At 32.6% G+C, this 25,715-nt stretch overlaps 1 protein-coding gene across 1 annotated transcript in view; it reads left to right on the forward strand.

The window, feature by feature from the left end:
• The first annotated feature begins 6,229 nt into the window (after positions 1-6,229).
• The window catches only part of LOC108782906 (uncharacterized), a 46,115-nt gene continuing 26,629 nt past the window's right edge, over positions 6,230-25,715 (forward strand). The window contains exons 1-2 of the mRNA XM_018551303.1: positions 6,230-6,390; positions 12,969-13,066. Of these exons, the coding sequence (XP_018406805.1) occupies positions 6,245-6,390; positions 12,969-13,066 (244 nt within the window). The 5' untranslated portion in view covers positions 6,230-6,244. The remainder of the gene's footprint in view (positions 6,391-12,968; positions 13,067-25,715) is intronic.

The raw sequence follows: 25,715 nt of genomic DNA on the forward strand, positions 1-25,715 counted from the left end.
AAGTCAAAATACTTCTGTGATTCTCTTACATCTTTCATCAGGAGAAAAATAAGAAGATTTCGCCCGCAATCGCGTAAAGTCTCCCGAAATAGTATTCTGCGCACCCCTCTCGAAATCAGTAATAACGCGAATGAAAAATAAAAATGAGATTAACGTCGCTTTTAAAAATTTAACAGCAAAATTTCTAATTCCGCTGACGTAAACATGTCGTTTATGAACGGTAAGTAAAGCGATCACACGATTTGCGACGATAAATCGCATTTGCTGAACGCATCGAAAATGTATTTGACGAAATCGCGTTTGTGTATTTTTATCAACAATAACCACTGCACTGCGCGATGAAATGCTGAACGGCAAACGGACTCGTAATTCGAATTTGTCGATACGAAAATTAAATAAAACCGTATGTAAAAGCTATAATAGATTCGTATTGGTATTCCATAAGCAATACGTGCAGGTGATAGCTACTGAAGCAAGCAAATGGAATTTCTATAGTTTTTGCATACATATATATATGCAAATCATTTTAAGTGAATAGTTTCGTTTTTTATTATTTTTTTTAGAACGCAAAAGCAGATATTTGTTGCTCACAAAAATATCTTCGACGTTCTTATACGGAATAAAAGAATAATTATAAAATAGAAATTAAATCTGATACATACATGTATGACTAATAATACTTTTTCTATATTAGTTTTTTTTATTGCTATTTGAATGGAAGTTGAATTACTTTATAGATATGAGAAATTAACACGTAAGAATAAAAGCATCTTTAATATTTGTTATTAAAGAAATGGTAAGAAATATAATAATAAATAATATAAAAATAATAAGAATTTGTAAAAAATACTTGCATATCATTTTTTTGAGACGTTTTTATTCTTATTTATGCGTTACTTTCTGATATCTATAAAGTATCTGATATTTATAAAGTAACATAAGTTCTTTTTATATTGAGAGATCAATACAAAAAGATATTAGTCAACAAGTTTTAAATAAATGAAATAACAATTATTATTATTCATTAAACATCTTATTGAAGTGATTAATAGGAATAATTGATAGTTATATCCTAAAATTTCTATTAAATTTATTTATGACGTAAATAATTTTATTACAAACCATCAACGTCTACAATTTTTATCAATAATAATAAACGACATTAATAATAGTTAATAGATTGTAATATCTACATAATTATGCAAATAAGATTGTTTTTATTGTCTCACCTTTGTCGAGTCGGTAAGGAAATACCGTTGATTTCGGCCACTGTGTATTCCTGACAACTGAAAAAGCGTTTTATATCAGAAATCGGCCGGATTTATTGTGTTTCTAACTTTAACAATGTCCAAGAAAACTTGTCTATCGGTTGTGCGCGACTTTAACCGAGTTCGAGACGAATTTCGAGCTGCAGTGCGACAGATATACTGAGAACTCAATCTGTGCCTCGCACGATTCGGCTCGCCTGAACGGAACTTTACCGGTTTATTGGTTCACCGTACGAGGATTTCGTGGAGGATAAAATAAATGTACCAAGAACTGCCGTCACGAAGTGATAAGTCGATTCGCCAGATATACTTCCGGCGAGGGGCGTTGCGTATCCGACTAGATCAACATTTACCAACCTCTTTCGATATGTGAATGTCGATCTCTTTTAGCGCGTATATCTCTTAGAATAAAGAAATACAATATATGACCGTCACATTTGTTTATTGTCTCAATATGTTTTGAAAATCGATATCAAATTAAATATGTATATTAATTTTGTTATTTCTAAAAAATTGCGTCAATTTCCTATAGTCTGTAAAAAAAAGAACTTGAAATTTAGCGCCGTCAATGTTTTATAACGAACCTGAAACAATGGAAACATTGAGAAAATACTGCTAGTTATTACTGCAATATTGCTACGTCGACATGACACCGATACTTCGCCATTCATCAAGTGAGCGTATCATTTGCAACCGTCTAAATAACACGTGTCATACAATAAAACAAGTTACACCCACTTGAACTTACTACTTGCAGGCATCTCAAGTCACTTTGACGTTAAGCAGCTTAAACGGCTGATACATCCGTGTACGCCGTTCCGTACATCGGATTAGCTGCATCTAAGGGCTCCTTGTTCCTACGCGCTGTAAATTGGAATCTGTTCTCTACTGCTATACTACCACTCAGACCCGACACAATTTCTCCTTATACTAGTGAATAGCAAGCACGCGCATGAACAACCTGGAGACAAAGCATACAACGGGGATCGTGAAATGCGTAATCTTGAATGAAGAGGCACAGTATTGCATATCTCTGTGCAATAATATTAGTTATAACGAAAGTGCGGCTAATGAAATTTGGCAACAATGGTGTAAAAGTGGCATCAAATGCGTTAGTAACCAGCTCTTATTGGGAATATAGAGATGCTTTCTTATAGTCGGTGTTTTCTTAGCAGTTGTGCATGGAATCCGGTTACTTCGTAAACTTTGAGAATATTTTGTCACGTGTATATTGAATAATCAATTTTTTATTACTCAAAAAAATTTAAGAACATACAACTTAACACAGCCGAATTTTGTAATATATTTTATAATCTTTAAATTCTCGAATAATCAAGTTGAATTCAATTAGAAAAAAATTTCAAAAATCTAAATGCATCAGATATTTACAAATCTTTAATTTTTATTAAAATATACAAAATCGAAATTTTATACGTATGTATATATATTTATGAATTAAGATATTTACTTTTTCTTTTGCAATTTTTTTATAAATTTATATATAATACAAATGAAATGATAGCACGTACAATATAATTATTACCTCTCTTTTATTCAAATGCGTTAATTTAGTATTATTATTATCGCGAACGTGAGCACAAGTTGCGCGAAGTAATTATCCTGGCAAGTACGCCGGCCGACGATGATACGTAACTGAACTGAGAATTATTCGCGTAATCTACATCATCGTAATGTTGCGCAAACTGGAATCGATTATTTGCCACGTTGAACTTCCATTAGCGCCAGCCAGCTGTGTTTATGTATCTGACAGTTGTAACGCGGGTGCAATTAGATACATAGTGAAGCAACCGTAACCTTCTGTTTCGTTAAAATTATCTTATTACGCTGCGGATGAAAGTCGGTCAAAAAACAAAATAACATTAGAAATAAATCCTCAACAGATATCATCGTTTTTTGTGACTTATTGCTTATGTGACTTTTGTTCCAAACTATTAGAATCCTGAAAGCAAAATGTATATATTTTTAGACAATTTTAACGAGAACACTTAAATTTAATATAAAAATTGTATTAATTAATTAGCCATTAATTTATATATGAAATATATGAATAACTAATATAAAAATAATTTTAGATTAAGTTTTTTTTTGCTATTGCACGTAAGCTTCTTTCATAAGAATGAGAAAATTGAAAACCGATTTATATTACTCGTGAAATATATACGACGATGAATTAACGATAAGTTTAAGTTTGCGTGTTGCGTACAAAAACTTCGAAGAAGCAGTATTGTTTCCTCCTTGCTTCGTACAAAATACCATCGTAGACTATCGATCTAGAACAGCGTAAACACCATGTAGGAGACAGTAGGAAACGAGAGATAGATGCGCCGTCGGGTCACAAAGAAACTAATCTCCAATACAGCGTAATGTAAAGGTAATGGCCTTTCGAGGCGGAAAAAAACGACCTGTCAGAATACGGTCAGCGCATCTTTTGCATCACAAACGGCGATCTTTCAGTAAAACTTGGTCGGACCTCATCGAAACCTCGTAAAAGACTTTTCGGTAAGACGTGGACGACATGGAAAAGCTATCGCTTTTAAGCACGACTCATACGATCCGTAGAATATGAAATGTAAGTTCTTATTAAGGTATAAGCTTTATTCACAAAGAAGATCTTTTTTTGGTCATTATTTAACGTGCTCTCCAAATAAGTATTTTTTAATTTTAAAAAATGCTAACCAAGTTCAAAATACATTAATCTAAATTAAATGCAGGGATAATATATACGATAAAATATTTATCTTTATCTGCATTTGTACAGATCAAGATACTTTGAAAATATAAAATTGGATTATAATATATTAAAAAGATAAAAAAAAGCGCAATTTTTTTAGTGATGCCAATATCAAAAAGAAGTTGTGACGATCTCCTATCTCTTCTAATCTTGACAGCATATTCGAAACCGTCAACCCGCGTGATATGACACCAATAATATCTAGCAATAGGAATATAGTTCAATATTGCGAGAACTTCCTTGATGAGAATTTGAAGAAATTTTTTATGTTGACAAATCTTTCTTACATACGTCAAATTAACGATTACATAATTGTTTCTTTAATTCTAACAAAATTTTTAATGAAAGTTTAATAAAATTTCTACTTTAGAGAGTAAAATATTTCATGTAAAAATACGCAGTAAAAATTCATTTTTTTAGATAAATATAACGGACATAAATCAAAATTTATATTGAATTATTGGTAAACCAATTGTATTATATTGCGTTTTAATTAATCGTGCCATACTGGCTATATTTATGATTGATTAACAGTACAAAATTATTTGTGTCGATCGCTTAACTTGATATCAGCGTTTCAAAGATAGTATTGTGACGTTAGTACGAAAGTTGGTCATGTAGATGGTTTGCCTTTCAATGCCCTTTTTATCGCTTCGCAAAGCTAAGCTACGCATCTTTTTCAAATTCGACACATCCATTTTACCTCTTGTGATAGAATCGAGACATGGTTCTATGACTCGGGATGACAGCTCCGCAAGAATGCGCCCGGTCATCGCAATGTGATATAAAATCCGAACGGCCAGCCGTGACGAGGAGAATTCTCTGGATGAAAGGTGGACAGTCGTGCTGTGTGACTTATCGATCGAACATCATCGGGGTGCACTGTCGACGTTTTTTAAAGAGTCTCTTTATGCAGATGATGCATCGGTGTGCGACTGCAAATCGATATTCATACTATTAAAGATAATTTATTATGAATAAAAAAAATTTATAATTTATAAGAAATATAAAGATACACGGAAAATATTTTATATTTGTGATAAAATCCACTCAGGTTCTTGTTAAAATTTTGTTAAATTAATATTCAATATTTCTTAGTGTCGAAATAGTATAATTTAGCTAAGTGACCATACGACATAAAAATAATATATCTTGAAACGTAAATTCTAACAATAAGATAAATGAATAAAACACATATCAATTTAACATACCATAAATATTAATTTTACTGAAAAAATATGTTTCTACAGTTTGCTATAAATTGTGTCAGTATCATATTTTTTGATGTATTAATTTTTTTACATGATATTTATGTTATTTTGTAACATATTTATCTTGTACTAAAAAATAACACAAAAATTTGAGTGGACCGCTTCAAACAAGTGAAATATATTAAATTTAAAACAAATTTTCCAATTATGTAAAAAATTAAATAGTGTGCAATTATACGACGTTAAAATATCTCAGGAAACTATTGTATAAAGGTATACTTAAGATATTGCCGAGTTATTAAAGTTCGCTCACAGAAAGAATAACTGCTATTTATTCTGTGATTATAGTAAATATACAAATATACATCGTATTCTTATGAATATTCTTAAATATACAAATATTCTTTTGTCAATGCAACTATTATAAAACCGCTGGTAGATAATTGGTCGTGTTTTATCAATTATCGGTACTTTTAATCGGACACCGCTGCACCAGCAATAACGCCGTATCTGTGGTTCGCCATCAATTTTTTTCAACTTAATCACGCACCTTTTATTACATCGTGATATAGCTTTATCGAGCAGTTCGACGCAACACGTGTAAACTCGCGTAAACGAACGCGTCCGATGATTAAAACTGTCTCTCGCCGATTTATTTTTCCTACACGCTGCTGTTTTATGTGTTTGTGTCTCGCCATATCCTGTAAAATTACATTTGCACTTCGTGATCACAAAATCTCACGTGATAGACAATCGCATATTTTTCCTAAAGAGAAGCAAGTGCAGCGATGTTTTATCAGACGTATACACAGATACGTGCAAAGATGTTTTTAAACTTCGTGAGTCTTCTTGAGCAAATCTTTAATCGATATTTAAGTTAAGTCTGATACTCGTTAGAACTAATGCCATTATTTAACTCAAAATTGCTTTCTGTTACAGAAGCGAGAGCCAGAATAGTCGGCCAAGCTGATATCTACGTGAAGACCGGAAGTCTTTTGACATTGACGTGTCTCATGTCGCAAGGTCCCCACGATCTGGGAACGGTAGCTTGGTATCGAGGAAGTGATGCGGTGGTGACATCACCGCGATCAGAAAATGACATCGAAACGGAGCCTCGCATAACCGTCGAGACGGAATGGAGTGACGCCCTCACGTCGAAGTACGAATATGAATGATTAAGCCATTTGCTTTCTAAATAATTATTTATTACACTTGATTTAAAACGATTATTTTCAACAATAATTATAATAAAATTTCGCTTTGCGCATAGAGAAAGATATTTTGTATTATAGAGAAGAAACGGACAAATTTGTCAATATGAGCAATCATTTCGTATGTAAGCCTCGTCGTGTACTCACGGCTGTGCATCCCTCTCGCGACAGCGTATACTATGATTTATATTAACATCAAAAACTTAGTTAACGCGAAACTTGTTTGCACGCTATAAACGAAATAAAAAAAAGCTCGTCATGCTTGTCGCACATTTCGGTGTCATCGCTATACCGCCGGAGGAAACTCTCATAAATGTGCGCACCCGTGTGATATTGTTGTACGAAGTGCTATTTAATTTTTTACACCGGCTCCAGTCAAGCGGATACATCGAATAAATAAAAAATAAAGATCACGCGCGCCATATATTTGCGGCAGTCACATTTTAACGTAGTTTAAATATTTCAATTTTTGTCACAGCATCAGCGGCGCGTTTTAAAAGCTGGATTCTACAACGCGACCAGGCGCGTTATGCCCCGAACGATATGCACGCCGCAATTTTGTAAAATTGTTCAGTGAAGGGCTCGCAACGCAATAACACGCTTACTCCGCGTTAAAATAAGCTCGACCGACGAACAGCTGAAAAACGTCATGAAATATTAAAATGTAATATCAATCACGTTTAGCTAGTACATACTTTTTTTTCCTTGTTACTTCATCAAGCGTGGTAAATATTCGTCAAACGCGATTGGTTTCAGTCGTTCGTCGTCAAAGCATTTTTTTTTTCTCTCTCTACAGCCCTTTCACATCGAACCATCCGTCGCGTGTATAATATTTCATCGCACACGCTGTAACCATATCTTTTTCGAGCTGCCGGCGAAATAAATAAATGGTCCTCCGCTTATCCCCTCCCGCGCCCAAGGGAAATAATGAGAAATAATGGCGTGCTGGGTGGTTGTCCCGCCGGTCCTACACGTCGTCGTGGCTCTTTGAAAAACTGATCCCACGCTCAAATTAATTTATTTCGAGATACGCCTGGCTTCGCGGGACTGCAACTACCTTAAAAATATGCGATATGTCGTCAAAGCATTCGCTGGTAACAATCATGACAGAGAATTTATTCTATCCATTAAAATTTACAACTCGTTTACGCGCTGAATGTAACATGAATGTTAATTCAATACTGCTGTAAATTCATGTAATTTTTTGGACATTTAGAGGCATTACTGTATAATGTCAAATAATTATTTAGCATGAAACAGCAATGTAAATGTGTGATAAAATTTAATATTTAAAATTTCTTCTTCCCCTTACGTTAGGTCTCTATTGTTCACCTCTCTCATATGCTTGTGGTGCGCATTCTGATTATTGTCACAAGCATATGGGATCTACAATTTTAATGTCGGTTCTGAACGGCGGATTTTTCGAGAGATGTTTCTGTGGGGTAAGGATACTCTCGGAAGATTGCCAGTCTTTTCCGAGAGAAGACACGAGTGTAAATATTTTGGTTTCTACCAGGCTCGAACCCGGATCCTCTAACGTGATAGACCAGCGCACTGTCTACCATGGCATGTGTGTCACGCTCGCGCTTATTTAAAATTTTAATATTTTCAATTTAATATTTAATATTTAAAATAAGACATAAATATTGTACAATTCTACATAAAGAGCCATCTTCAAACCGCGCACATTTTTTTTCTACTTTTAAAGCGTAAAAAAGTATTTCAAGGATTTTAAATTTATACGAAAAGATTAATTACGATCATCTAAAACTGACCTAAAAATTTACGCAGTTACAAATCTAGAAATAATTTTGTTGGAAAATACTTAAGTATTAATTATAAAGAGAACTCATGCATGATGAGCAATGCTGCAAAGTTTTGATATGTTAAACAGTTTTAATAGTTCAACAAAATTATTTTCAGATGTGTATCTGTAACGAAATTTTTAGGTACATATTTCAGCAAAGCCATTCTTTTCGTACATACATGGACATACAAAAAAAATGCACTTTGAAATACAAACATGAATTACATATATTAAAAAAATTTGAAAATACAAAAAAAAAACAGCGATCAGTGTTTTACAATTGTTGTTTATGTTCATTGTTTCCACTCAGAATTCAAGAATCAAGAATTCAATTTATTAAAAAATTATCTATTGAAATTGCTTGATAGAAACCAGGAGAGGGTAGACATCGCGACGGCGCTGTGGCGTCACATGACATCTGATTATTCTAATTGTCCCGGGCAGATCCGAGACAACAGAGTCCTTTGTCACGTGGCTCGCGCACCGTGAAGACGCATCGGACATGCCCCGCATTTCGGGCGACCTGGCTGTTCAGCCAGGTCGCTTGTGTCGGTCCGAATATTGCGCCGCCGTCGCCATCGTCGCCGTTGTGTCCGCCGCGCGTCCGTTTTTGGACGTGATTGACGATTACGTTTCACATCACAACGATGCCGTTACACATCGCGGCAAATTTACGGGGCCGCAGCCCAAGAAGCGAATTAATTGTCGCGCAGCTGTCGGCCCGCGACTTCCGTCATGCAAACGTCCGCTTTCAGTAAATTCGATGGGACTGTCTGAAAGTACAGCGGACGATACGTTCTCATAATGATAATGTCGTTGATGTGACATGATTGGTGGTGCTTACATCTTCATACGCGACATGTTTGTTAACATTAGATTGTTACATTGAATTCTAATTGGTATTTACTTCCAAATTTCCTTAACTGGTAATCGCAGGTTTGGTGTGTATACCTACTTTAAATTAATATATATATATGTATTGCTTTAACTTAAAGTTAACTTAACTAAACGATTTTTTTTCTTTTAAAAATCAAAGTACAAGCAATAAAATTATTTAATTTAAAATTATATACAAAGTTGTGGAAAATATTATAATTATATTATAAACAATTTATTATTATAAACAATTTTTCACAACATAGTTAAGAAAATATCCGAGTTTACTATCATCGGCATTCCGCAAAGTTAAACTTAAAAAGAAATGTTTAGCAGCCTTTTTTTAAAATTCTTTTAAATGAATAAAATTTCTCTATTTGCGTTCTTTTTTAATTCATGTCAAGTTTAAATTTAGGAATAGTATGAAATGCGTGAGGAGTTTATGAACATTATATTATCCGGCAATAATATTCCCACATATATTTCCAGAATAAATACATTATTCACAGCCATAAAGAGATATTCAAATTCCACATTAACGCGAGGAGTTAATCTACGAACCTGATTTTCAATCCCGGCGCTGGTTTCAATCCTGAATTTTCATGCACGCGCATAAATCGTTCGTGCTCTCGATAATATTAACGTGTAACCGGATAACGTTTTATTCCGTCGTATCGAGATTACCTTTCCTTCTACCATGAAGATGGTGGCGAAGAGCTTAATCCAGCGTTGCTATACATTTCCATTACCCTCGGACTACATCGAGTCCACCGTTACAGCTCGTCGTTGTACTGACATAGTAATAATTATTTCGTGGTACTTTCAGTTCACGGAATTGCGGTAACCGCACGTGGAATAGCGTTACCGTAGCCTTAAGCGGCGGTTATTGGTCCCACGAGTGCGATGCATTACATTGCGCGATGAAGCGAACTACTGAAATACGGGAAGTAAATGAGTAATCGATAAGCTGTTGGGAGCGGCGCAACTTCTTCACGTGACGTTATATATCGTGTAAAGGATATCCCTGTTGTCTTCGTATATCTTACTTACCCAGCAAAACTATGTGTCGCTTCTCTAAATACAATAACTGTAAACAGCACGTGCATATTAGAAATACACTAATGAGAATAATTAGTGAGTGGTGGTAATTATTGATATTAATATCTGTAATCGAAAATTTGTATACTGACGATATTAATTAAAACTTTTCTCAAACTTTTACCTCCTCTTTCGCGTTTATTGAGAAAGACGCGTTAAGTTAAATCTCTGCAATTCTTTCTTCCTCGGTATGTTCAAATTGAAAGTTTAACAAAGATAATTATTGAACTAGAAACGATAAAAATGTAAAAACTTTTGAGTAGTTTTTCATTCGATTAACAAACAATCGCGAGAGAATTCCCTCTTAATGCGATAGAATCATTTGGAACCATATTCGGTTTTCCAGCTAGTTGGCCGTTAAATTAGCTGACTGTCGATTAACTTTTGCGTATCCGCGACTTTATCGCTCGCGCGTGTAATTACGTATTTCTCCCTCTCGCGATTAGTGCAAAGCAACCGTACAATTTATTAATGTCTCTGCGTCGAGTTTGGCTGCAATTTTTTCTTTACACACTGAAAAAAGTCTAATAATAGTTATGAAATGTTGAATGAAATAATTGTAGCTCTAAACGTTTAGTTAATATAATCAAAAATAATTTTATTTTTTCAAATATTTAATAGATGTTACCAAACATAATAATAATATAATCATCATTTGATGTCACTTGTCAAATATTTGGAAAAGTAAAATAACTTTTATTATATATTTATCAAATATTTAATTAACATTTGGTAGCCGTTACAGGCTTTTTTTAATGTGTTATGTATCGAGCGTTCAGATCGATATTTCATATTCATATTTGAGGAATTGCGTTCTCGCATCGCACTCGCAAAAGCCTTCCACCATGCGATACACCACGAGAATTCGAGCTCGTTCCAATTTCTATTGGTCAATCTAATTTGTTACATAACAGTAACGAGTATCTAACAAACAAAATGAAAAAAGAATAAAAAAATTCTCTGTTCTCTCTAGTCTGCTCGATTATTACCGCTGAACGAGTTGATTGAAGTTTGGTGGAACGCAATGTAAACTCCAAGTGACGACTGTTACGATACACAGCCACAAAATTTATATCTGAAAACACGACGAAGTAGTTAAATATAAAATTTATAATTACAAAATTTTCCGATAAGATGATAGAAATTATTATGATTCTACGGTGTTTAATAAGTGCCTTTTCGATATGGTATATTCAGCTTCTATTTCCAATACTTTTCCAATGCTTTTTTCATTGCTTATATTATTTTTATTGATAAAGATACATTATATATACATTTGCTATTAAACATAGCTACACTCCTTAATATTTAACATTTTGATTGGAAGAAAATATTTTATGATGTGGTTCTTTTTATGAAAATTATAATCGAATTGAGTAAATATACTACAGTTTGTTACTTTCGTAAGTGTGACGTTTAAAAGAAATTAAATAATATATCACCATTTAATAATTATTATTTATATTAATCTTTACAGTTACAGTATTTTGGTTTTTACAAAGTTATAAATTTCAGTAAAGTAATTACAATCCTTATCTTTTTATTATTTTATTTATCAGTTATTTTTAATTTTTTAACATTTATTACTTATTAAAAATGTCTTGTGTTGTTTTTATTTTATATTGCACAGAGTTTATTAATAATATATAAATATCTCTAAATCGCATTTAGAAATCGTGAAAATTATGGAATTTACGTCATACGTATCAGAGATACCTTCAGCAAAAATATGTATGATGCACTGTGCAGAGATGAGAACAGGTAATTGGATCGCTACCGCTATTAACGTCATGGATAATTATTACAAAATTAATGATAGTTTATTGTTAGTTGTGTTATTAGTTATTTTATATGATTCTGTATTTCATACTACTCTAAAACTATATATATGCCGCTAACACGATATCAAAACAATTTTGTAGAACATACATACAACGCGATTTCATGATACAGCAAATTATGAAAAGTATGATATAGTTTTATAATATAATTATATATGTACACATTAATTTCTCTATAGAAGTACATTTAATTCTATTAAAAATAGTAGAATGATATACTTTTTATCAAATTTATACATGGAAATGTTTGTATTTGTAATTAATTTTATGTTTGTATTTTATATTTACTATTTTCTAGAAAATTTTATATTTTTATCTCTTGGAAAATGACTTTTCTTTGATAGCATACGAAGCGAGACGAAAGAAAATCCTTCACAGAGTAAGGTTCAAAGAGCTAGGTCCATATATGGCATCCTTAACGACCAAGTAGTAATTTTCTGGTTCCGTATACGTCACTCCTTTCGTTGTATCTTTTCCTTTTTGAGATTAAGATTAATACTCCCTAATTTTATTTTAAGTCACATTTTTAATGAAACCGATCATGCGCAGATAAACTGTTTAGTACAAGAGAAACGAAATAAAAAATGAGCCTTTACCTAAATGCTCAGCATTCATTATTAATACAATAAAATGCAAATTCATTCATATACAGCGTGTGTAAAAACGATGAGGCTTCGTAGTATTTCTCTCATGACACTACAATTGTTGTTTTCTTCAAAGCGGCATTTTTGTATTGTAAAAACCGCTCAATCTTTATTATTATCTAGATATTTTCCAAAATTTTACATTTATATTGCATTTACCGTATCCGATTTAATGACAGTTATATAAATCAGATATGCATTGTAATTTACACGTTCCACGTACAACGTAGCGATAAACTATATTACCTTTTGTGCGGCAGATTGAGGATCACGCATGCGAAGCTCAGTGACTCCGGAAACTACAGTTGCGTTCCTACCGTGGCGGAGGGAGCAAGTGTCACCGTGCACGTGATCAATGGTAAGTCCGTCAGAAATACCATAACTGATCCACACGACAAGATAATCCGTGTACATGCGTCGATCACTTATCCCGCCATCCTAGGGTTGCTGCGATACACCCGACCTTTGTTCATCCCAGTGCATTAACCCTTTCACGCATGGTATATCCTTTACTGACGATTTAATCTCCTCGCACGCGTGCGTACAGGAAATTAAAATTAAAGCGATACTACTTCTAGCCGAATCGTCCAAAGTAAGTTTTCAATTCTCGATCGCTTAAGTATAAATTAAATTTAAGTTGCCGTTGTTTGCCCTCATCGATCAAGTTTGATGTCAGTAATTGATTGTGTTCTATTTTATGAACTTTTATACACAGACACACACACAAAAGCAAATTTTATTTTATTTTATTTCTGTTCTGTTTTCATATCTTCACATTGAATAGAAGTAGAGAAATAAATTAGAAAGGAAATAGAGAACTAAAAAGTTTATAAAATATAATGTTTACTCTGCTCTCTGTTTTAATTGCAATATGTAATATGAGTTTTAATTATTGTAACAAATATTTATTGCACATGTGGGATAATTTTTTAATTATAAATATGTCGATAAATCGAAATTTTTATTTGCTTTCCCTGAACAAAACGAGCAATTTAATGAACTGTGTGTAAATCACACACACAAGACACATTGTCGACTTATTGTTCGCATAACTATTGTTTTTCGCAAGCGTTTTTCCGTTCGCCTTATGATCATTTGGCGACGTAAAAATAGCCTGATATCGCCGGTAGCATCGCGTTTTCTAGCTGGGTCTACAAAAAAGCGTAATATCTAGCGTGGGAAGACTCGAGAAGATGAAAGGCAGAACGTGCAGGCCGTTTAAAAGGCGGGTTCTCTGGTGGCCTTATAGGCGATCGAACTCGAATTACAGTCGATTGTGAGAAAACCTCAACCATCCTTGAGACCCTCGTTAACTGCCTCTTGGGTAGCAAAAATTGCAATCAATTAAGTTACAAATAGAAAAATATTTTTATTATGCAATTATATTTTTTAATAACTTCACTTTTATGATTAATTCATTTGTATAATTATTTCAAGATTTGTACAAATTACGTAATTAAACAATGCTATTTCAATTTAAAATATTATTACGATTAATCGTTTCTAAATATATTATTTTCGTGTAAAATTAAATGATAAACTTTCATATTTTATTTATTAGTTTTACTCTATTTTATTTTTTTTTTTCATATTTTTTATTAATGTATGTTGAAGCTTTAATTAATTTTGTTGTTAGGGGAAAGAAAAAGATAAGATAAAACTTAAAAATAAAAAGGAAAAATTAGAATATTCTTGTCGAGTTGATCAACATGAAATATAAAGTAGAAATAGATGAATGAGAAATTGATGTGATAGGCCTGTAATTTGCAGGCAGACCATGCCTGGTATCAGCTACGCTTGATGTACCCATTTTACCGCCGGCTATTATCTTCCTTTTATTATGCCGGCTCTAACGAAACGTAATTCAATTCCTCGCCGAGGTTCGACCCATTCGGCGTCCACCCGCCTTTTCAGCAGTGGTCTTTTCATCCAACCAAATTCCCGAAGGATACCGTTCCCGAATTGTATCCGAAGCACGTACAGTATGCGTAACAGATATTTTTCTGTAACAAGCCACCCCGACCTGATTATTTTATGCCTCTTATTGTAAATCCGAAAGAAAATGCGATTCCCTGCCGTGGCGAAATTTCTATGCTACGTGAAATACTGCTTCGCCAGCATTTAAAGCGGATGATGTTAAATAACTCGCAAAGACAATCTTGCTAACTATAGTAGAGCAAAGTTGTCGATAGACATAGACAGGTCTCCTAAGAGACATTCCTCTTATTTGTCGGAAACTAACTATTACATTTTATTAATTAGGATAAAAACTGTTTAAATAATTGAAAGAATAAAAACTCATAATTTATATACAATATTGTGGTGTATTTCTAAACGAAATCAGCTAAATACGAATTCTATAAATGCAAAAAAATGTTTATATAATCTTCTTTTGCAAATTGCATTGTTTAAATAATAGTGTTTATATTATTGATAATATTGTATTACGTTGTTTTACATGTTTATAGTTTTCTAAATCAGTTTTATTTACGTTTTTTCTCTCTTATTTTTTTCATAATACGGTTTAAAATGTTGAAATCGGGATGCAGCGTAAACTGGCACATCTGTCTATAAAACAGACCATAAAGATTAAGTTGGCTTAATCTTTATGGTATTAAACAGTCCTATTGCGGAGTTGAAAGTAATTATGTGTATTTATGAGAAAACTCAAAAATAAAAGAAACTGCGCGTTACACGTTTACATCATGAAGAACAGCATAAAATGTACATATAGATCAATAAAAAATATTTGTAATTATAATGTGGCAACGAGAATAATAAATGAATGTTAGAAAAATAAAAATATAATATATATTAAAATATATTTTTAAAAAATTATTTTTTAAACATTGATTGAATGATATGCTGTAAAAAATGGATATATAATAATTGCGGAATATATATTTTAGAAATTAATTTCCCTTTTACAAAAGTCCTTTACAGATTAGAATTTGGAGCAATCTAATAATGTAACCCGATCGTAAAGATATTACTCTATAATTTTTGATACTTTCTGTTTCTCGAATATATTGCATGACTATGCATAGCAATCGGCAATTTATGGCATCACCAAATCGTTTAACGAGCGTATTTCAACGGGCGCATTCCGGAATGAACAAAACAATGCAACGTGCGTATTTTACATTAATACGAGCGTAATTAATATGCCAACGTCTTTGTTGTGTGCGAATCGGAGGTATAATAATAAACCATTTTACTGCCTGAGCGTATTTGATTAAACCTGTTTGTAATTTGTGTAATCCAAGTATCAATAATACTTCTTCATTTCAATAGTTTACACTCAGTCTTGTCTTAAAAAATAATATTTTGTGTTGAGACCATCAGACAAACTTTAAAACTGTTAAAAAATACGATATTTATGCTTAATTTTGTTAGATAAATTAAAACACACACACGTTTATGAAATTTTTTTTAGTAGATCTCCGAATTGACCGAACGAAATAAAAAATCTTTTTACAAGATTAAAGTAAAATAGACGCAAAATTGAAAGGTGGTGCAGATTTTATATTAAAATCGAAAAAAGAGTTAAGTAAGTTTTTAACTTGTTTCGATTTTAATATAAAGTCTGCACCATCTCCCTATTTTACCTTTAATCCTATAAAAAAATTTTTTTCCATTCAGAATCAATTCCGAAATTTTTATACGACTGTAATGTCAATAATTTGATCACTCCAGCATCCTTAAAAACAAAATAATAACTTGTTTTACATTTGACTTACCTACAGTTTGATGTGAGAATTAAATGAATTTATTAAAACTCTCGTATTTGCATCTTGACTCACAGGGTAATAATTTTTATTGCACGATTTTTATCGTTTTACATGCAAATGAAACTTTTACAATCTCTAAATCTGAATTAGTAGATAATCACGGATATTAGTACCAAGTATTCTACTGATAATCAGTGAATGAAATGTGAAGTCCTCATCTAACCAATCTTTATCATGTGATCTTAACTTTTTTTTAGAAATTTACTAATTCAATAAAAGATTGAAATTAACCTACATATCAGTATATTTTAGATATACTATATTATCAAATTTTCTTTCTTTTTTAATTCAACTTTACTGATTCAGAATTAGAGAGATTAGATATATATTTTAATCTTTCGAAAGTAGAAACGTCAAGCTTTAAAATCCTTTTTTAAATTTAAATTTCGTTCATTTTTTTACGAAAATGTACACGGAGAAAATTTTATATTTAAAATTACTATAATGTGGTAGAAACTGCGGACCATCGTGTAATTATAAGTTTAAATATAACCATTTTATTAAAAACAATAATATAAAGTAATTTTTACACTTTTTTATAGTAAAATTTTTTATTACAAAATCACACCTTGTTGAATAAAAGTTAGTATTGTAAAGATAATAAAAAATATATATCTAGCAAATATTATTTGCGTACCATAGTAAAAATTAATTTTTTCCATGGCTTAAGCACTGGTTTAATAAAAATTACGTAATAAAATAGTATTACCACAATAAAAGTTATGTCGCGGAATATTGTTGTGTGGATCCATCCGAAAATACAAGACATAGTAAAATGTAATTTAAAATTGTATTAAAACTTAATATAAAATTTTCTCCGTGTATGTACAATTTTGAGCTATAAATTTGAAACAAACTTTCGATCAACTAATATCTATGTTAAATGTTAATGGAAATCTTCAATTTGCTGTTAAAGGCTGTCGTTGTCACGGAAAAGATAAAACATAATCACTCTTCTTTTTATTTAGAATGTTTGCGATTACAATTTGCAAAATACAAAGTTTTGTATCGTTCTGTTACCGAAAATTACTTTCCTTTCTCCATTATTCATTACACCGCGCAGATTTGCGCAAAATGTGTGCGCATTTAATGATTTTGCATAAAAGCTCCAACTGTTGTTTAAGGGAATCAGCATGAAATGCTCTCATTTGTCAATTACATGGAAATTGACGAATGAGAGAGCTATGCTGTGCTGAATAATTCGTGAATTTGTTCGAACGGTTATAAGGTGCGCTCTGAATGCAAACGCGCGGAGTTCGCTGACAGTTCGCACACGTCAAGTAATTAGATGCGGCAGACGTGCGGAATGAGCGGAAAATCGCGCGCGGTTATTATTATCGCAGCAACGATTTTTCCTTCATCCAACATGATTGACTCTTGACGATGTCGCGGTCATTGTCGTCGCGTTTAAATTCTAATTTTATTTTTATCGCTGCGATATGCCAATTTATGAGAAATAATAGGCTGTACCCACAGAATTTCGTTCAGGAAAGGGACAAAAATTTATCTTCACACGAAACTTATTAATATACATATAATATTTATATAAAAACATATAGTATTATACTTATATTAAAATCAGTTTTGGAAAATTATTTATATATTATTATCTTACATAATTATTAAATATTATTAAAACTGCAAGTTGATATTATTACTTTATTAATCTATATTATATAATCTACACTTTTCATGTACGCGCAGAAAATTAAATTTTTTGACGCATGATAAATGATAACAATGTCCCAGTAGAATCGCATCATTCGATCAATTTTTGATATATAGTTGATTATAGTTAATTTTTATCAATACAAAAAGTTAATTATTTTACGCAGAACCGATTAAAGCGGCTCACGTTTTGTAGCACAAAATTCTTTCATTACCTGATATGTCGATATATCAGTGAATCGGCAGATTTTTACTGTGTACCTACTTGCGCAAAAAAGTTTTACTCTGGCAAACACGATCGTCAATCGAGGATCACTATTGATTTATCGACGGGCATATTTGAACGCCAAGCCATCGAACGGATTTCTAATGCATTGCTCGTTCCGTTTCGTATGATTTCAATATTGATCGCTTTGGCTGCGCCAAATGCATAGAATTTTCACGATACGTGCGCAGATAGAAAATGCAAATAAATTTGATTCACAGGAGGATGAAGGATTAATGTATGATCGGTCCAATTTGTGCTCTCATCAATGTAGCCGAGTCTTAATAATTCACAGAGGCGATGCAACGCGACTCTATTAAAAAAGTTATTATTATTTTTATTATTATTTACAGATTTTAATTTATCATTCAACGTTATTAAGACCGATTTAAGATGCGTAAAGAGCATCAAAAATGGTTAAATTGCTAGACAATTTAATTCGTGATATTATTACGGTAGTTTTATAGAATTACGTTTCAAGACCGAAAAAATATTTAAAAGACTGCATACGTAGTACATAAATTCACACGGAATTATAATAGCACGACCTACAATTCAGCTCGACCGTTAAAGACAATTTCTTATTGGTTGAGTTTCTCACATGTACGATCTTATAAAATTTAATATTTAAATATTGTTTATTATTATTATTAAGCTATTATAGGTATTGCAAAATGATTCAGTTAAGTTTTAGACTCAGTTTTTAATCAGGATTAGCGCTATATGGTTTATAAGGCTTTTTAGGGGATCCATCCTGTATATAGTAGTTCATTAACAAGAACGAAAACCCATCCTGATTATATTATAATATATGTTCTAAAGAAATAAATACTTATGCGTTTAACACTAAGTCGAGTTCTTTCGCTCGTTGGCAGTAAAATAATTCCTATGTACGTATTTAATTATGGTATTATTCGTGACAAGCAGCGAATAAATAATAAAGCTCACAATCTGAGTCTTCAGTAAAACGATTGCAATGCACGCGCAATTTCTTATGGGATACATGAATATAATTAAATCGAGTTTCGGGCGTAGCATTGGGTAAACCGTAACCGCCACATTAACTCCCGTAAATTTGGATTAATTCGGATTATATAGACTCGCGCGCTCTCGGTTACTCTTGGTTGTTCTCTGGTCGACGAACTTATTGTATCGTGTAACGATTGATTGCTTTGAAGTTAGAGAACAGCCGGCTAATTGCGTTCATTAACATTAATTGAAAATATACAACACGGAGGTGCTATCGAAAGAAGAAAAGTGCTACTGAAAAAGAAAAAAAATTTATTTATTTAATTTTAAGTTTCTGGTAAATTTAGAAAATTGAAAAATATATTAGATTAAGAGAAGAAATGAGGCGAATACATGCTAATAGAAAAATATTTGTACCCTTTCTGCATTCCTTGTCTGTATCTTGTTTATATTTATATTTCCTTGTCAATTAAGAGTGTAAAGTTGTACGTAATTTGTATACCTTACTAAGAAGACAGTTTATTTTCCTCTGTAGATGCTCCAATTGGAATAATTTACGTAACGTGAGAGAGAATGGGGGAGCATTATAGTCTATTAAAATCACATAATACGTAAATGACTCCATTGTATTTGTAATTGTAAGTGCTATTGCACTATCTGCTGCAGTTTGAGAACTCTTGGTTCGCAACCACCAAGTATGTACACCATCGGATCGAGGCCATAATAGGTTTTCCACAATTCGCCTGCGCTTCGTGTAACAAATGCCACTACGAGTCCCATCTCACCATAATACAATCCCACAGAGCACAGCCGCATCTTGAATAGTAATGTCGTTTGTAATTGGAACTTTAATTCTTATATTACCGAACAGATAAATTCAATTACTCAGTTGATGCCATTCATGAGTTTTATCGAAATGCAGAGAAATAAACTTTGACTCTAATCGAAAACATATTTTTTATACAACAATTACGATCACAAAAAAATGTGCAAGATGATCGATCTTTTTCCTTTTACGAGTTTCACGACAAAGTTTTTAAAAAAATATCGAAAGAAAGTTTAGAAACATAATTTAAATTTAAGACTACAATATTTTAACTTTGTTTGTTGACTTTTCTTCATAAAATCAAATTCATTTATATCGATAAAAAGTTAGAATATAGAAATACAGCTATGTCGCATAATATTCACTCATGTTTTCATTAACAGTAAAAAGAATTGCTTATTTAGCTTTAATTTAAAAAGATTATATATTCCACGAATTAATAATTAATTAAATTGATCATTTAGCTTTAATTTAAGGAGCTTTGGCGGAATATTCTACAGATTAAAAGGAATACGATAATTTCGTGCACGTGGAGCCTGCTAATGTGCGGTTTAGTGAATCAGCTTTACGTGCTGACGCGTTGCGGATTTGCATTTGGATCTGCTGTGATGTCCGAGCGACAGTACAATCTGTCGCGTATTATATACTCGATAAACTGAAGTCCAGGCCACAAACGATTGTCAAAGTTGTGCGGTGACGCCAGATAGCTGCAATATGTGCGAATTGCGGTGTTCATACATGTATTAACACTATTGTACGAAGTCATTGGCACAATCGTTTCCAGCTCTTCGCACGTTCGGACAATTAGGCTATATTAATGCATGAAGCACATTCTCGCAATGTTCCCGCGATTACCGTGTGTGTAAAATTTCAAGATAATTGTTGCGAGGATTAGTAAAATTCTCGACGTGACTATTAATATAGAAATAAAAAGATGCTTTTTCCGTTCAAAATCTTATACAACGATGTTCATTACATTAAAAAATTTTTTAATTAATAATTTTAGATACTACCTTAACATGCGTGCAGCTCTTTTCAAATTAAATAAAATAATTATTATATTCGATCTACAGTTGTCGTACTGCGCTGAAAAAGTTATTCTTTAAACACCTTTACGAAATAGCGTGTGTATATATTACTTTTTCTTTTTTCAATACTACAATATATTTTAATGCTTTGTAAATTGTTTATGACTTTTTATTAATAAAAGTGTTTATACATTTGCTTGGTATCGTTAGATTTCTCAATATCTATAAAAGTCTTAATTAAAAAGAAATTAATTACAATACGTTTATTTTTATTAAAATTATGAGTAATTGAATTGTTTAGTTTGAGTTAAGTATAGCCATAACTCACCTCGTTGCTCTACTAGTAGTCTAATGAATACTTAAGGATTATTTCTTAATAATTTTTTAAGAAACATCAATTTCAAAACTTAATAATATTGCTGCATTTAATTAAGTAATTATTACGTTTATAATCCGGATATTTTTCTCATAAGCTATATATATATAATTATCTTAATAATCTTTTAAAAATCTTACAATCAAATAAGAAATTCGTCAAACAGCTTGGTAATAATCTCTAAATCTGAATCAGCGAATACTTACATTACTCTCAAGTATGTCAGTAATTAATGAAGACATAAAATTTAACTGAAATCAATGAAACACGGAATCCTGAACCTAGCTAATATTTAATGTATAAATTTAATATGTCTTATATTAGAACTGACGCGTGTAAACATCAGTATTTTAATTATACAACACTCAAACTTCCTTTCTTTTTCAGTTGAATTTCACTGATTATCCATTACTAAGTAAGTATATACGCCATTCAATTAGTGATTATCCACAGATTCAGATTTAGAGAGTACGAGAAAACGCTCACTAATTTCTTTGGTTAATTAATTTATCATGGCCTCCTCGCTTTAGATTTCGTCGTAATTTACTGCACGTCCGTTTCGCTGGACGTCTTTCTTCCGCCACGCTTCCTGCACCGCATATGTAAATGCAAGAGTTAACACCACAGAACGCTCGGAGATCAGACCACACGGCTAACGAGATTTTGTGTTACGTGAGAAAGCTGTTGTGGTTGATGATTCATAGTGATCTTCCGGCAAATATTACTTTTCCACCTTTCTTTGCCCGGTTGTTTAACATTTGCCCACTTTTGTTAACGAGATCGTAACCAGGCTACAATAATTAGCATAATAAACATTTGCTGCGGCTCTCGAAAGCGAATATAATTAACAATACAAAATATTTGTAGTCTCTTTACCATATTTTATCCATGTTCCATTAATTTTATGTTTATTTTTGTACATACACATACGAAAAGCATTGTCAACAGACAGTTAATTTATGAAAATCTGTATTGGTAAATCAACGTCCAAAAACAAAAAATTTAATAATTATAATAATAATAATTATTATTATTTATATCTGTTACAGTGTATTCTTTTGTATCTTTTGGGAATTCTTCAAAAAGCACATTTGAAATCTTTTCCCTATTCGGCAAAATCGAAGCAAAGACGAATATGTTCTAACAAGGAAATTAAATTTCGAAATTGAAAATGCAGTTATTATGCGATACAACGAGGTAATAGCCGTGCCTTAAGCGCAGTAATTATTTCCCACTCTATTCAATAGTATTATATCCCTTCCCGCATACCCATTTTCAATCTACGTGAACTCATTCAAGGTCCGATAGCTTCATTCTGACAGCCCGTATGCCAATCCATGAAATTTCTATTTCCAAGGAACACGAGATTCTCATCCATTACGAACGGAAATTGCAGTTATTATTATAATGACGCATTTAATGAAAGGACAACGGGAGGAAGGAAGTCGCTGACAGCGGAAGTGAGAATTGAAACGAGAGAAAAATCACTTTCAACTCTAAAAAAAACGAATTATTTTAATTATTTTGGACTGTACCGAGCGCATACATCCGGCGACTATACCGCCGAAGTAAATATATGCCAGAAGTGGTATTTATTCAGCGCGGAAAAAGTTTTAATCGAGAATTCACCAAAGTCACCCGCGAATCCGCATTCAGCCTTTCCTTCACGCCGCGGGCCGCCTCTCCCGCGTAATTTTTATTACCCTCTCTCAGCTAGCGACACCCATTAATCTCGCCTTCTTGATTTATCTTTCTACTTTAAAGCAGATTAATCGTATACTGCGTAGACGAGTCGGCTTACCGTAGGATATAAAAAGCACGGCGACGCTCACGTCGCTCCCGCAAGGATTAACCGTAGAAGCGTGTGCGAGATCGCGTAGGATAATCGCGGGATAAGGATAGCGTGTGTTAGGTATATCGACCACGAAACGGGGTAAAGCGTTAACGAATTTTAGAACGAGATCTCTAAAGGTATATAAAAGACATTACGCGCGTAATGAAATGAAAATAGATAAAAGTTGGATAGCGTTTGGCATAGCCAAACGTATCCTTTATATTTAAACTTCCACCCTCTTTTCCGTCGCTTTCTCTTAAGAGAACGTATTTCGCGAAACACGAATACCTATGGAGACAACCAAATGACGTAGACGTCGATCCAGTTTGCCAAGTTCCGATTTTATCCAACTCCCATTGCCTTTGTCGTTGCACTTTCATGGTTATGCGTCGTGGAAAAGGACTCACTGTCAGTATCAAAGTTTTTCAATAGCCTAAACGGATCGCGTGTGTCGGTGGACATTTCCAAAGATCCGTGGTTCTCTTTGAGATCTTTCGTCGGAAAGATCGGATAACGGCAATGACACACACTCGAGCATAAACGAACGTTCAATTTTGAAGAAAAGTTGCTCGAGATAACTTGTGAATGTATGTATTTTCTTCTAATCTACGTGGGGTATCTGGCTTTATTACCGTTTTCATGTTTTCGTGCCTTTATATTTAAATAGACCATAAAAAAAGTAGCACAAATAAACAAGGAAAGCTGTTTTTAATTAAGTTATAAATTATTAATTGTATATAATATCAAAAATAATATTATATTTTTGAACTATTAAAGTATAAACATTTTCCGAAAGATATCACAATTTAGATAAATTTATGCGGATCGAATAATACCGCAAAATTTTATGTTTGCCCTCTATGATCTGTATTGGAGCCGATAGCGTGGTTACGAATGTATACGTTGAAATTGTAAATATAATAAAAGTAATGATTTTTGCGTTCAATATTAATTTAAACAATTAGCTCATGTCTATTACATCTGTTTTAGTAATTATATATTAAAATGAGTCAAATGCAGAAAGACACACAAATTGGGTCATCACTACCCTTTGAAGGATCACGCTAACAAAAACATTTTCTTTATTTTTATCAAAAACATCATAAAATATTAATATTTTTTTTAGATTAATTAAAATATTATAAGAAAAAACCTGTGTTGAAAACCGATATTGACTTTAACATTAAAGCTGCAATATTTAATAATTAATTGATGAGAGTATATACTCTTAAATACAGTTACTCCATCTCTTTTACAGAATCGAATATTGATTTCTGATGAGAGAAAGCGTTTCCTCATTCTTCTCATCTTCAACTCGACACATTCGATCCAGTCAAACATGCATCCAACAACAGATTGTAGCTGTTACCGCAGCATCTCAATCGTCACCACAACCGTCATTATCGTCACCGATGCCATCTCCGATATTCCTCACTTTCTCCTCCTCCTCCTCCTCCCGTCTCTCTCCTCTCCCTCGCTCTCCTTCACTTATATTCACGAAGCACTTCGCCGAGCACTTCCTGCTGATCGCGTATGCTACATCTTGTCGATGCACTACGCATCTCGATCACCGAGCAACGTTCAACCCTCTAAGTATTACAAGGGCGTTACGCCCGAGTTATCTCTTTCAACAATTCTCACCTCGTTTGACTTACGATAAATATGGGAGGGGACCTCTTACTTCATTTTTTTTCACAAGATTGTCGTAAGAACAAAGAGATATTAAAAATGAGGACTTGTGCAAGAAAAAAAAGAAGCACGTACATATTAACTACTTGTAAACAATTATTTTTACACGAAAAGAATGATTTTGATAAAAAAAATAAAAATAATTGTGTAGGAAAGAGTATGATGAGCAATGTTATAAAATCCTTTGATACGTATTATAGTAATTATAATTAGAGCGTCGTACATAATTATTTTGATAGTCCAACGAAGTTTATTTTTAGATCTGTATACTTTTAGCTAAATTTTTAGATATTTCAAAAAAAAAAACATTTTTATCCGTGTAATTTTACACTAATTGTAAATGATAGCTATATATATTTCAGTCGTGTTATCTGATATTTTTCGCTAATATACGAAAAATTCTAGCGCGCGATTCATGATCGCATTCAACCTGCTAATGAACTGGTTAATTATCGCGTAACTTTACACGGATTAGTTATGCGATAGAGAAAAACCAATTTAAAGGTGAACTAGCACACATACGCTTATACGAAAGACGCACACTTGCTGTGGTATTTCAAT

This window comes from Cyphomyrmex costatus, unplaced genomic scaffold, assembly GCF_001594065.2.
Source record: "Cyphomyrmex costatus isolate MS0001 unplaced genomic scaffold, Ccosl1.0 scaffold137, whole genome shotgun sequence".
In the NCBI taxonomy this organism is placed as follows: Eukaryota; Metazoa; Arthropoda; class Insecta; order Hymenoptera; family Formicidae; genus Cyphomyrmex; species Cyphomyrmex costatus.